The following is a 15,240-nucleotide window of genomic DNA, read 5'->3' on the forward strand; positions in this document are numbered from 1 at the left end:
ATTTGCACAATTCAAGATTTTTAAAACCTAATTCCCCTACTAATATTGCATTTCCACGAATAATACACTGAATTACATTTAAATACTTCTAAATAATGTTACACTTGAATATATTTTAAGAACACATTATATTCGTATAATTAAACTACACTTTTGCATTGACGTCATATTATAAAACGTATATTTTGTATATGTATATTTCTATACTGTCATGATAAATATTACTATGTCTATGATATATTATGATTTATAGAGCCATAGAGTTTGCAATAAACTATCTTATTGACTGGCCACCAATAAGTGGTACATTACAATAATAATATGATAATAATAATATTTATTGACCTAATAATGGCAATTTGACATTTGGTTTACAATGTTTGAAATTAACAGAACAAAACATACTTAGACATGTACATTAATAAATTAACATCAAAATGAATATGACATTCCATGACAGTTTCGACAACCCATACATACTCTCTCATCCTCAAACGCACCCCCTCCCCCACCACCACGCACACACACACGCGCACACACACACACACACACACACACAGAGAGAGAGAGAGAGAGAGATACACGAGCATAAAAGCATCGCATGTTGTAGAAGTATATCATTGACAGTAATGCTCTTCTATTTATGAGGATTATGTGATAGTAGAAACTTACATCGGCCGTTTAAAAAAAACCCGCCAAATTCCAGTCTTCAAATTTTTAAAAAGTCAAGTATTTCCAACATACTCATTATTTTGTGTATGCTTTCTGTGATATGTATGCGACATAAAAGTGTAATATCAGGGCTTAATGAGTTTCTAGTGGTCACTTATTCAAGTATTTGTGAATCACGATCCACATGTGACTCATTCCTGTTACGCTTATAAAATTATGTCACATTACATAAGTTAACACATTTTTGGACAATTATTGAAATAAAACATTGAAAAACAATAAACACAGAGCATTGATACTAATTCTGACAACAAAATGACATTTATTGTTTTACAAAAGGCATTCAGAAATCAGTTTTTTAAAACAAAGGAGATTATTTGAGCAATCATCATCTCCAAAAAATTATAGGAAAATGACAAAAATAAAAATTGTTTACCATAGTCTAGGTATATAAGTGTTAAACCACCACAAATAATATTTCCTTTCAAGTATTCATATTTATCATGAAAAAAAATGAAAAAGTCATTCTTAACAGGAATGAGTTTGTGTAACAGGAATGAGTTTTCTGTTACAGGAATGAGTAATTCCAACATATTTATTCGAAAGGATTATAAATCCAATACACTTATTGATTGAAACTCAGAAGGGGACCAAATGGTTATGGCGCCAATACATTGGTTTGGGGCTTATGTTAGTAGAGACCCACAAAAGAGCACCAACATTGTTTGTTAACTTAACTCTTGGTTGAATTAATTGACTCAAGATAACTCTTTTGTGGCAGTTCGGAATGTTTGGATAAACAGACAAAAGAGGCATTTTTAAAGCACTAGGAAGAGCAAGAAGCTGCCACATACCCATGTATGATTTTGGTTTACTTAATGACATAACGTCCAGTTTGAACATCTCTTCCAGGGTATCTTTATCACTTATGTGAACATCGGGAATATAATAGTCCAAGTTTGTGACAAAAAATCAACAACTGTCTGGATGTTGTCATTGAGTGAAGTAAGGTTTGAATCTGACAAATTAAATAATGGTCCTTGCGTAAAGCCAGCTCTTGTATCAATCTTATTCGTATTTCGTCTGTTTGTGTGTCTTTGCCAAATGCATACACTGCACCACAGGCAGGCAGGCAATCCCCATCGGCCCTCATCTTGACTGAAAATAACCGTTTCCCATCACACAGAAATCTAGGTATATCATTTGGAATGAAATGTGTAAACCTTTTGTCAATACCAATGCGAGTTTTGATTACACTTCTGCTGGCCCCAACTATTCCACAAAAACGTAATGCTTGATTTTTACATTCATCAACCACTTCATCAAATGATTTGTATTCATTCAATCTTTTGATAAAACCATTGTAATCGATTTCAGTCGGCATCACCTTAATGTCTATGTCATCTTGGTCATGTTCATCACTTGAGTCACTATTTTAGTCAACCGGTGCAACTTCAGGCATGACTCCATCGTTACCTTTGAAAACCTGTTGCTTCAAATCACTTTGTAGAAATGAATGCAATTTAATTGATGTGACGAACAACATTTTTGAACATTCTTGACTCCTTTTCTCCAAAGCGCTGAAGCAACCATGTTAATGTTTTTACATTATTTACATGCACATGTTTCTCTGTCCCTTTAATTGATGTGACGAACAACATTTTTGAACATTCTTGACTCCTTTTCTCCAAAGCGCTGAAACAACCATGTTAATGTTTTTACATTATTTACATGCACATGTTTCTCTGTCCCTTTTTTTTTTTTGGAGTAACAACCGAAAATAGCTTAAGTCGGTAGAATGAAGAAAATGACACAAATGGGTTTCAAGAGATGTATCACTTGTACAAATGTGACATTGTATCACATAAGTATTCTTTATTTTTTGACTTTATTTCTTGTTATTGTGTTTCTCTTTCTTGGAGCTAATTTAGAAGTGGCACCTTTCAGGAAAAAATCTCGTACTATTTGTTTGACAAGATCTGGAAATTTTGGAGGCATTTGACGTCGTTTCCTAAATTTTCCAAGAGTTTATATTTTTGAGAGTCATACCAGCTGCCAAATGTTTCACGGATTTGTACATGTGCCTTCTGTTCCTCAAATGTTTGATGTCTTATAGGAGTGCAAAATGATATTGTAATGTTCTTTTCACTGAATTTTTGCCACTTTTCTTGTTTTTGTTTTTTTTCTGCTATCTTTCAAAAGTTTTCTAGTTTTTGATCGGGGTGTCAACGGAAGTTTTTTTAATGACCTGTCCAAGCGCTTTTTGTACTTTTTGGATTTCTTTTTCGAATGAGAAAGAGAAGAGAACAGCCTGTTTTAGTAGCTTGATATCTTTGACAAGAGACATACTGGAGTGGAGATTTTGAGTGTGAGGATGGAATGTAACTCAGACCAAGATTTTGCTGTTTCCGGTTTGTAGTGTGTGTGTGATAATTTTTTATCCAATTCTTTCTCTGTTTGCCTTGTTCTCTTGGTGTCTTATCTTTTATGGACTTTTTGTTTCCACTCGATTTGTCGCTCTGGTATTTGTCTTGTTCTTTTTTAAGACAAACAGCACGTCGAATAGGAACTCCATCTCGTCTTTGACGGTAAATTCGTTGCTCTCGGCTGACGTCATGGCTTTTTTTGGCCTTTATGAAGAAAACAAATAAAACAATCGTTACAACAAAGCTATGACCCTTGAAAATGAACAATAATATCAAGTTCCATTTCGCCACCCTCATTCCTGTTACAAAACAAGGTGTAACAAGAATTAAAGTCAAGAAACAAAGAAGACTATTATGTGATACAATGTCACATTTGTACAAGCGATACCGGGACGTTAAAATCATAGTAATCATCTAAAATGTATCTGAGCCTAACAGGCAACAAACTATGTTTGGACATTAGGCATTTGGTATTGGCAAGGTAACTTTGCACTAAAAATAGTCTTTCAGCAATGGAAGAAATAAATATGTATACAATAAAAATTGTTTTTAATGGTAACCTTGTAACCATGAATGTTACTTCTTTAATGGACATAGCCTGTAACACTTCAGTGGTTTACAAAACACATTACCAAACACATCCTTATGAAACAAAAGAATATGCTATGAATCAATAAACCATGTGGAGGCGCCGTGGCCGAGTGGTTACCGAAAGGGACTCCCGACTTGGAGGTACCAGGTTCGAAAATCTCCACAACAGTGGAGTGGTTTCCTTAATCAAGGAAATTAATTCTGGTTGCTTCACTTTGCTTCACCCAGGTGTATATTATGGTACCAGTACTGCTGGGGAAAGTAATTTGCTATAGACCAACGTCGTATTCATAAGTTAAATGTCTGTTTCATGCTACAGAAACAGGGATAAGCTCCGATTCTATGGGCCATTATGCTCCAAAGGACTTAGTTACAATAAAACATGTGTTTCATTTTATGAAAGTTCACATTCCTCATTCCTGTTACTCATTCCTGTTATGTTTTCCTCATTCCTGTTACATCCCTCATTCCTGTTACAATACAAGGTGTAACAGGAATGAGTGTAACAGGGATGAGTTTATCTCGCTTCGATTCATACTATCCTTCAATATGCTTTACTCCAACATTAAAGTATGACTATTATTTAGAGCCTTAAAAAAGCTATATACTGATACTTTTTATTTTTGATTCAATTTCTAATTTAAATAACAAGCCCTGGTAACATGAATGAGGGTCATGGTCTAGTGTTGAACATTACTCACCATTCTTGAAGCGGTTTTGATCTGGAAATCACACTGGATGAAAAAACCATGTGTTTGAAGTTTCGGCCATGATGGAAAAGAGTATCTACGGCGATAAAACATTGTTAGTTGCACTTCTATTGTTTAGAGGATTTTAATTGGTTAATTTTCACTGCCGTTACAGGAATGAGTAACCCCCTTGGGGACAAACTTTAGTAATATATAATAAAAATTTTAAAAGTCTGATTGTTACAAACTTTTATGAGGATGTTAGAAGATGGCAATTTGCATCAGCTGAATTCATATGTGTATACAATAAGACACTCCACTTTGTTAAGAATTCGACTTCTAGCCATCACGCAAAAAAAAAGGACAGGGTATTTTCCTCTACCCCCGTCAATACAATACGTCATATCTATCCTGATTCTGTCTCGATTTTTGTTTTTTATGTTTCATACAAGTTAGTAATGTGTAGTGAGAATGTGTAAGCAAGTATTTGCTACCAATATATGCATCAAATATGTCAAAGAGCCAATTATCGTCACAGGACAGGAATTTGGCAGATTTTTTAAAAAGGCCGACATAGCTTTATGTATTGCTTTAATTGCAGAAAGTAAATTAACATCTATAAGTTCTACATTTTGACTCTAAATATCGGATGGTGGAAGAGTGAATCTTATTTTAAAAGATTTGTCTTATTATTGAGAATATAATTGGGGGGGGGGGGGGCACAAGTGATGCATTTTTTAATTTAAAAAATTTTAACCAACGTAATTGAGCATTATATAATTTTGAAAATGTGATGTACAAATGCCATCTATTATTATTATTATTATCATCATCATCATCATCATCATCATCATCATCATCATCATCATCATCATTATTATTATTATTATTATTATTATTATTATTATTATCAATATTATCAATTCCAAATGCGTTCCTATCAACAGCTCTATTGTAGTTGTTGTTCAATGCTTTTCTATTTGCAATCCATTATTTTACTCGATTCCTTAAATAATCTATATATTTAATTTTGCTTTCTCTTTCACTCCACATCTTCCCCACCAGATTGTTAACCTAAAGTTATTATACTAATTAGAAGAGAATTAAAGATTTGAAACATTTTCATTTTGCTAACATCAGAATTTCTACATTTTCGAGGAATATATATTCTTTGACAAAGTTTCCTATATATTCTTTCTACACAAGGTTTCAAATTAATTCGTCAATTATCATTCCTAAATATTTGAATTGTTTGACTAATTCAACTTTTTGATTCTTTACTTCAATGGCATGTTGAGGAACCCGACGTTATCTAAAATCAAAAATTTGTTCTTTTGTGTGTGTGTTTTTTTGTTTGTTTTTTGTTTTTGTTTTTTTTTTGTTTGTTTTTCTTTTGTTTGTTTGTTTTACTTTTATACATAAAGTTCAAGGCAATTTTTCTAACACAAATTCACAAAATGTTCAGTCTGATTTATAGATTGATATTCTGATTCTAGGCTATTCAAAAGTCTTAAAATGCCTGCATCGTATGCATACTTAACAATAAAACATTCGTCATAGTTATACCATTACACGTTTGCGTACAAAATATACACAATTGGAGCGCAAACAGATCTTTGTGGGTCACCAATTGAGATGGACTTGATGCGGAGAAATGTATTCCAATTTTATCGTACTGTGGTCTTTCCAAAAGAAAGTCGTGGAACCAAATTTTATTAAAATATCGTGGTAGGTTCATGGATGACAACTTGATAATGAGGATGGTTTTGATCATTGAATTGAAAGCTGGTGAAAAGTCAATAATAATAATAATAATAATAATAATAATAATAATAATAATAATAATAATAATAATAATAATAATAATAATAATAATAATGACAATAATAATAATAATAATAATAATAATAATAATAATAATATAATAATAATAATAATAATAATAATAATAATAATAATAATAATAATAATAATAATGACAATAATAATAATAATAATAATAATAATAATAATAATAATAATAATAATAATAATAATAATAATAATAATAATAATATTCATAAAGATAATAATAATAATAATATTCATAAAGATAATGATGATGATGATGATGATGATGATGATGATGATGATGATGATGATGATGATGATGATGGTGATATTAACAATAATAATAAATCATTTATAAAGAGCTCATGCACCGTGAACAAACAGCTCTAGACGCACATATTAACAATTCTGTTCATTTCCTCTCTCTCTCTCTCTCTCTCTCTCTCTCTCTCTCTCTCTCTCTCTCTCTCTCTCTCTCTCTCTCTCTCTCTCTCACACACACACACACACACACACATACACACACACACACACAATACACATGCTTAGTTTATATTTCGCCAAATTATCTCAAGCTTCAAAAAACACTAACTTGCTTTTTCTTGTAAATTGCCATTGTAACGGAGACATACATTGCCCGGGGAAGTGGGTGGAGGAGGGGGGGGGGGGGGGGGGGGGGGGGGCATGTATCTGAATGCGTCTGTTTCACCCGCATTGCTGTGCTGGAATGTGATTTAGATTTAAAAAGAGAACGGAAACAATTCATTACTTAATACGATTTATCTGTATTGTGTCAAAAGCTAACGACTTGTACAATAAATTTGAATTCTAACTAGTTAGGGATGTTTTTTGTTTGTTTTTTGCTTTGTTTTTTTGTTGTTTTTTTTGTGTTTATTTATTCATTTATTTATTTTGCGAGACTTTTGACACGATGATTGCATAGCACTGGTTCATTGCTTTATTTGATTAATGCCAAATAACAAAAACTTGGAAGTTTCATCGTTGTTGTGCATAATTATTTGTAACTATATATGATACCATTACGCAATTTTATTTTGTATTCTTAAATTCTGAACCGCCTTGGGGGGCCCTGAAAGCTCAGTGGTAGGGGTAATGAAAATTTTGCTGCCTGAATCTCAAAACAATACGAAATGAACTAAAGCTTTTATTCATTAAACGAAGACAGATAATGTGGATGTTTCGGGTTTCCCCTTTATCAACAAAACATAATGAATGAAAGGACGGATGGGAGATGTGAGAATTCGTAGTTAAAAATTTAAGGTGAAAAAACAAAATAATGATGGGACAGGAAGTAGAATGATCCTTAATTTTCGCATGGAAAAAGAACAAAATACCAAACACGGAATGTCTCGGACCCAAAACCCTGAAGAAGGGTTATGGGCCCGAAACTTGCCCTGTTTGTTTTTTTTTTTCTTTTTCGAAGCAGTCAAATCATTTTTGTTCATTACTTTTTACGGTCCCCATATTCTAACAGGTTAGTATCACTTAATTTCGTTTATTTTGATGGATTTGAGGTATTGGGGTTAAGCAGTGAGTTGCGAGTTAGAAGAGCTATTTAAAAAGGTATGGTTTCGCTCACTGGGGTTCTCGCCGAAAACGGAACAGTTTGCCTGAATAACACACAGAATTGACATCGCTGATCGTTTTGTTATTGTATTTGGCCAGCCATATTTATGAGTTTTCACTAAATTGTATATCGAGATAGGAGGAAATTTACGTCACTCAGTTTTTTGTTATTGTTTTAGCATGAATGACCGTAGCAATCATTAACTTATAGCCTGACACTGACCAAAAAGTGACTCCAAAATGCCAGTCTTTGGCCACAAAAGAAAACAAATCATCATCATCATCATTGCCTTTTTCACCCTGGGTCAGGGTATAGGCCACAGACAAACAGTTTCCATCCTTCTCTATCCTGAGCTAACTTTTTAATCTCATTCCAGGTCTTACCACTTCTCTGTTTATCAGCTTCTTTAATTCTTCTCCATGTTCCTCGTGGCCTTCCCCTTGATCTTCTGCCCTGGAGGACCAGGTGACTCAAAGATGGAGGAATCACACATCATTAGTCGCCTTTTACGACACGCTGGCTTGGCGTTGGGCTATTCTTGACCCTCTCAGTCGAGGGACCCCGGACACCACACGGGGGAAGAAATCAAATAGTGAATTGTATTCAATAGCTTAACCAATGGGACCATTTGTTTCCATGAGCACTACTAACGACAACTCACTAGGCGGTGCAAAAACCAAATATTGACGTCAAAATGCCAGTCTTTTTGGGTATCAGTGTCAAGCTTTAACTTAACGATGGCTACGGAATGACACACATTGGGTAATTAACCTCGTTCTTACCTTTGTTATTAATTTTAGCCAGCCATACTTATGAGTTTTCACTAAATTGTATAGATAGAACGAAATTTACGTCACTCATCTTTTTGTTATAGTTTTAGCCAGTCATTTTTATTAGCATTTCTCCAAACATTGTATTAATCAGACATTGAACGTTTACGGTTACACAGTTTTATGTGTTGGTAGGGAATATCTGACTGGCATTGTTATGGTTTTTTTAGAGTAAACGCATAGCATAAATTAATCAGACCATAAATGTTTCAGGTTTTACATAGTTTTCTGTGTTGGTTGGTACGTTATATTATATCCGGATGGCGGATGTTATGAGTGTTTTAACAAAGCGCAATGCATCAATAGATATGCATAATTTGTTCCTGGGCAATGAATGCACGGGTAAAGTTTGTATGCCAATTATTGCATCGTGTGGAGTATTAATTATCACTCTGTTAACTAGTTTTTTATGATATGGATACTCTGGCGTAACTTGAGACTTGAGTGCGGGTTTATTTGTTTTGTTTTCGTTTGTTTTGTTTTAGTTTCGTTTGGGTTTGTTTTGTTTTTTTGTGTGTTTTTTTTTGGGGGGGGCGGTTGTTTTGTTTGTTTGTTTGGCTTTTGTTTGTTTTGTTTTATTTTGTTTTTTTTTTTGTTTGTTTTTTTTAAAATTTTGTTTTATCTAGTTCTGTTTTATTTTATTTTTGTTTTATTTTATTTTTTTTTTTTGTTTTTTTTTTTTTTTGTGAGACGGAAAGGGGAGGGTGGATCAAAACTTTGTATGAATTTGTTTGGATTAAAGGTTTCATAACTGTAATAAGCTTCTACAATTGATACTGTGTGCCTGGTCTCTGACTAAATATGGCCCTGAACTCGCTGACTTTCATTGTCGACCATATCTGTTTCCTTTCTTATCGTAAGTTTAATGGAAATAAACTTCAATATTAGGCTTTTTAAAAATCAATAGTTACAGTGAAAGGATAACAGCTTTCATTCCCCACTGATGAAGCGATTTTACCGTTAGGCAGGTTCTCGACAGAAGCCGATTCGCTGCCACCCAGTGTCTCCTTTTGCTGGTGGAGAAACCTGGCAACTTCTCCCCCAGTTTCGAGGAGTCAATGTCCCCGACCCCTCGAGAGATTGAATTCGTCCAAACCGACTTCCATCCCGTATGGGCATCTCTGTCCAAAGTCAGGGAATCTACGTACATGGGTTGCCGGGACTTCTTTCGGCTCAAACGGGGGCATCGTCCTTATGCGCATGAGAGGGGTATCCCCATTCCCTCTCTCTTTGATCTTATTAAGCTAGTTCTTTGTAATAGTCTCCCGCCAGACATCGGGGTGCTGTATTGATGCAATTATCGGGCCCCATGCTCTAGGCATTGTTGCCAGCGTTCCTGACACTATCTATGTGCATCGACTCGCGAAGTTTAACATCTACCTTCTCAACGTTCCTGCTTCTACCTCACACTGCAGCGCAATATTCCGCGGCGGATTAACATAGTGCCACGGTGGATGTCCTCAGGAGCGCTTGATTAGCACCCTACGTTGATCCCGCCACTTTCCTCAGAAGACTGTTGCGTTTCTCTATCTTCCAGGCAACTCCTTCGAGCTGCACCCGACGGGTAATGCTGCCGTCCAGCGTCACCCACATGTATTTTGGATGCGGTTCATACGGGAGAAGCTGGTCCCCGACGAGGACGTTCAGTTTACGGGTGTGCCAGCCAATGAATAGGTGAAATGCAGCGGCCACGGATTTCGAAGTGTTCATCTTCAGGTATCACTTGTCGAAGTAGGCTTTGAGTCTAGTGACATCCTCGCTGAGTACGCTCTAGAGACGGGTCCAAACTTTACTTTGAGTAACGAGTGCCCAGTGGTCCGAGTATCCCTGCCTCAGGGAGGAATTGTTCGACATGTCGGTAATGTAGACATTAAACAACATTGGCGCCAGAACAGATCCCTGAGGGACCCCATTTTTCGATAGGTCTATAAATACAGTTTGCTGATTCCTCTCGAACACTGCCTCAATATGCTCTGTAAGGGCAATGACCTGTTCCGTGATGCACCTCCCTTTCCTGAAGACCACCTGCTCGGGTGACAGGGCAGCGTCTAGGACGGCCCCCATCTGTTTCATTGAACTAGCTCCAACAGTCTTCCTTCGCCGGTTTCCCCGGCTTCAGGATGGCAACTATCTTAGCGTGCTTCCACACTTGTGGGAGATTTCTATTTGGAAGGATGTCAGACATTGCCTCTGCCAGCCAGACCCCTGCCCTGGGAACCAGATGCGTCACCATATCGGGATATATGCCGTCTATCCCTAATGCCTTGCCGTTTTTGACATTGCTAATGGCCCTACCCACTTTTAGGGGAATGAACGGGAATGTCCAGTACGACTCCTCCGCAGGTAGCGAGTCAAAATCGTACGGTACGCCTTGCGGACAACGCATTCAAAAGCCTGATTAGGGACCCGTTTGCTACAAGTTCGTTATATTCCTGGCAATTGTGTCTGCCTCACATTCTGGTGCAGCCGTCGCGAAATTCCTGTCCGGATCCAATTTCTTTATCAGTCGCCAAGCGTGGCGGATAGCGTGTGTAAAGTCGAGACTTTCCACGGTTTCCTGCCACCGTTGCTTCCTTCCTTCTGCCACAGTCTGACGTAGTCTATCGGCTACATCCTCGGACTGGGTCTGTTGGTACTCCTTGTACAGATTTTCCGACTGTTCCGTCCAGCAGGGGGTGAAGAATTTACGTTTGCCCCGTGGAATGGAGCGATAAGAGCTCTTAACCAGTAGCCTGTTAAGTCTGGTTATGTTCTTGGACTTGAAAGGGATAGCAGGGCAAACCTGCTCGATATAGGAACTGAATTCCTCCCAGTTAGCCTTCCTGAAGTTCCATCTGCAAAGTTTTAGAGACTGCATCCTCGGAATTATCACACCCCCCCCCCCCGCCCCCTGTGATAAGAACCGGCCTGTGCTGGCTATACGGGAAGTCGCTGCGGACTGTCCGCTTCAACTGCAGCGGTTTACCGTTCGCTCCCTTCGTGACGAGGGTGCGGTCAGGAGTATAATCCTTCATATGGTGAGTGCCCCTAAAGGTACCCTTCGCTGTAGGATCGTACACTAGGTGTACATAGTTACTGTCCATCCATGAGTGGAATTGCCTACCTGCCTCATTGCAACATTGCGGTAGCTCCATTCGTGGTGGTGGCTATTAAAGTCCCCCAGACATAAGGAAGGATGGCTAACCACCGGTACCGGTGGTGTAGTCCAAGTCGATGTTGTTTAAAAACAAGCCACCTACCTCTACAGAAAATCTATTTAAACTGTTGCTGTCCGTCGCGCTCTCGGTGACTCTTACATTCGAAGGCTCTTAAGCGTAAACGCTAACCCCTCCTGTAAGTCTCGAAGTGTCCTCTCGCTGGACCACCTGGGAACTGGTATCGAAAAGATTGCGCGCCTGAATAAAGATGGGTCTCCTGCAATAGGAGGATATATACGCTATGGATGGCCAGTAGCTTTGACAGGAGCTCATTTTTTGTCACACTCTGGCATACCCTGACATCCGGATGGTCACGTGACAGTCAACCGGAAATGCTACTTTGCCCCCGATTTGCCTCAAGCTCCCCCACCAACGACAAGGAGATCCACGAGGGAGACTAAACTTGGCAGCAGCTTCTTATGGCTCACACTATTATGTTATGACGATCGACCCAATCAGCAAAGTCCGGTCCGCATTCGTGCACCGTCGCGAACCCACCTGGTAGCATCGTCACAACACACCTTTCGACTAGATGCTCTGCCGTTTCGGGTTCTTGCCCACAGCGTGGACATATTGGACAGGAAGTTAGACCCCACTGATGTAACGCACCGGCCGTTAGGCAGCTCCTCGACCGAAGCCGATTCGCAGCTACCCAGTGTCTCCTCTTACTGGTATCAAAGCCTGGCAACTTCTCACCAAGCTTAGAGGAGTGTAGGTCCCCGCCCCCACGAGGGATTGAATTCGTCCAAACCGACTTCCATCTCGTATGTGCAGCTCTGTCCGTAGTCTAAACTTGGCGAAAAGTACTTTGCGATAAAATTGTGTCATCCTATCAAAAGGGTAGCAAACAAATGCAAATTTCATTTTTATGCTACAGAAACCAAGGTAAACTCCGGTTCCATGGTCCTTACTGCACTGGAGGGAACAATTTAAAAAATTGTATTATATTCTTGTCTTGACAGCTGGATTGACTCCTTCAGTATGATGTTGTTGAATTGGATTCTATTTTTCCCCTTACGATTCTCTTGGCTGCATTATTTCAAACTGTTTTGAAAATTTGAAGTTTTTCCATTTAACACAATATTATACCAATGTAGGCTACTTCAAGTTTTGAAAATAATATAAAATTAAGGAGGACGGAAGTTGTGATAAGTAACAACAACTGCTTATGTTTTTTATTTCTAAAGACAAATTATGTAATAAGATGGTAGACTTAATGTGCGAACACTGTGAGGTTTCAATCTAGAAGAACGCTAACATTTTAAACATAATTTGAAAACGTGTTATATGTCTGGTTTATTTTCATGCCCTTATATAGATATTCGTTTATTGCTCACATTACTAGTTTTATAATGGTTGCTAGTTTATGCTTTTTAAAAACCATATAGCTAGATAGGCGTATTGTTTCTTTACTTTTAAGCCACATCATTGAAGTTATCACCGCGTACCAAAATGAGAAGTGACCCTTACAGGCGGGGTGTTAGGGAAGTATAAAGTAATATTGTCTTTATCGCGAATGTTATCCTAAACAGTAAGTACTACTATACTTGTCTTTATCGTGAATATCATCGTCTTATTTGCTGATAATATAGTGACATTATTTTAATGTATCAAGTAACATACATGATCTTTTTTTTATTATTCATAACTTCTTCCACCATGGGCTGTTGAAAAAGAAAATCAGAATAAACAAAACGAGTAAAACAAAATAAAATATAGAAATTCCTCGTGCGTATTTCCGGCATTGCTTCCCAACTAAGTACTTCGTTGACTTGTAAATGAATGAAACAGGATACAAAGTAATAGCGCCTTAGAGGTGACAGTTCCAACTCCCAGTGACATTAGATTCTATTTTCAGCATCAGTGCACTTCAACAAAATACCATTTTGAGACAGCGTCAGTAAAAAAAATCAATCTAAAGATAAATACGAATATTTACACAATTCTAGCACTGAAAGATAAAGATCTGAAAAGTGTGTATGAAATTTACAAACAAAGCAAGAAAGAAAAATACAAGAAAAAGCATCACTCGAAACTTATAATATAAGATTATAATATAATGTTTCTTGCTTTGTCAGGCACTATTTCATACACACTTTTTCAGATCTTTATTTTACACCCATGCCTGCTCCCTAATTTCTCATTATATAGCTGTGAAAGCATGAAATGTTTTGGGCTTTTGAACAGCAGAGACGAATTGTGTTCGATAAAGTTAAACGGAAACCAGAGCAGATCTATTGAATCAATTCTTCTAATGAGTGCAAAAGAGAAAAAAACATAATTTAGTCAGTTATCCATTTTTAGGCAATAAATCTACATTTAGAGTAATACAACTGAAAGGGGAAAAATGACAATGGCGTTGTATTGCATTCTACTTTGTCAGTTGACACCAAATTTTGTTCAGCATTACTGACATATTACTCTTTATCGTTTCTGTTCACTCTATGCACAACTTGGATACTTGTCGGATACCTGTAGCTATGGTGGTAATTTAGAAGTACCAAAGAACAATTTTAAATATTTAATACAGTAATCATTTTGAGTATAGTAATTATCATTTATGCTTTGAATTGGAAAAAAAAGATTTGGGCGACACAAGGTGAACGCCTGTATGAATTGTGAAAATTATACAGGCTTTCTGTGTTAATTATTCTAGGTTTGAATCGTCCTGTTGCCAGTTCAAAAAGTGAGCTTTGTTAGAGTCCCACTGGACTAAAAACAAAAACAAAACAAAAAAAAAACGATATTGAAAATGAACATTTCAAGAGCACGCTGAATAAGGACTTATAGTTGTGTTACTTTAAAAATAGTCAGTGTTCTTTTATCAAACTGATTCAATATGGAAGAAAATGATGATTTTATAACCAAGGACTGTGGCCACAATGGAGATATCCTTCAAACAGCGGTCATTTCAAGGCTTGATGTAAATGAAGTGGTTACCAGGAAACGAGAAACAAGGTGGAATATCATCCAACTAGTCTTTTGTGGCTTCGTTATATTGTTCGTGGTAAGTACAATCATGATTGATAATAGAAATCACTCATAGGGCGCCTTTCTATATAAGCTAATTACATATAACTCTTTCATATTGCATAATATTCCAAAAACTGTAGTCAAATTTATGATACGCCCGTTACTAAGCATCAATCAATCAGGATATTTCCTTCCACTTACCTCGTTTCCTCATCTTGACTATTTATTCCCTGTATGAAAAGGCTTGAGATACTCTTAGTACATTGCAAACACACAAATAGGTCAAGATTTTGACACACTGATAAGGAACTGCATCGCAAAACCTGACGACAATATGCATTTTTTTCCAATCACCTGGGTGTCTCGTCTATGTTGGAGAAGTGACAAGTAGGAATAGACAAATAGAAGTTAGATAGTTTTCCACAAAGACAGAAGTCATCTCGT

At 36.9% G+C, this 15,240-nt stretch overlaps 1 protein-coding gene across 2 annotated transcripts in view; it reads left to right on the forward strand.

Annotated features, from left to right (window-relative positions):
* Positions 1 to 616: 616 nt before the first annotated feature.
* Positions 617 to 15,240, forward strand: part of LOC144964856 (sodium-dependent glucose transporter 1A-like) — a 28,025-nt gene continuing 13,401 nt past the window's right edge. Inside the window, exons 1-3 of one of the 2 annotated variants that reach the window (XM_078899571.1) lie at positions 620 to 676; positions 4,956 to 4,982; positions 14,480 to 14,830. In XM_078899571.1, the coding sequence (XP_078755697.1) occupies positions 14,663 to 14,830 (168 nt within the window). In that variant the 5' untranslated portion in view covers positions 620 to 676; positions 4,956 to 4,982; positions 14,480 to 14,662. Of the gene's footprint in view, positions 725 to 4,955; positions 4,983 to 14,479; positions 14,831 to 15,240 lie in introns of both variants that reach the window. The other variant, XM_078899570.1, reaches the window with a different exon arrangement.

This window comes from Berghia stephanieae, chromosome 2 (assembly GCF_034508935.2).
Source record: "Berghia stephanieae isolate SIO BIC M18660-M18661 chromosome 2, UCSD_Bste_1.3, whole genome shotgun sequence".
Classification (NCBI taxonomy): Eukaryota; Metazoa; Mollusca; class Gastropoda; order Nudibranchia; family Aeolidiidae; genus Berghia; species Berghia stephanieae.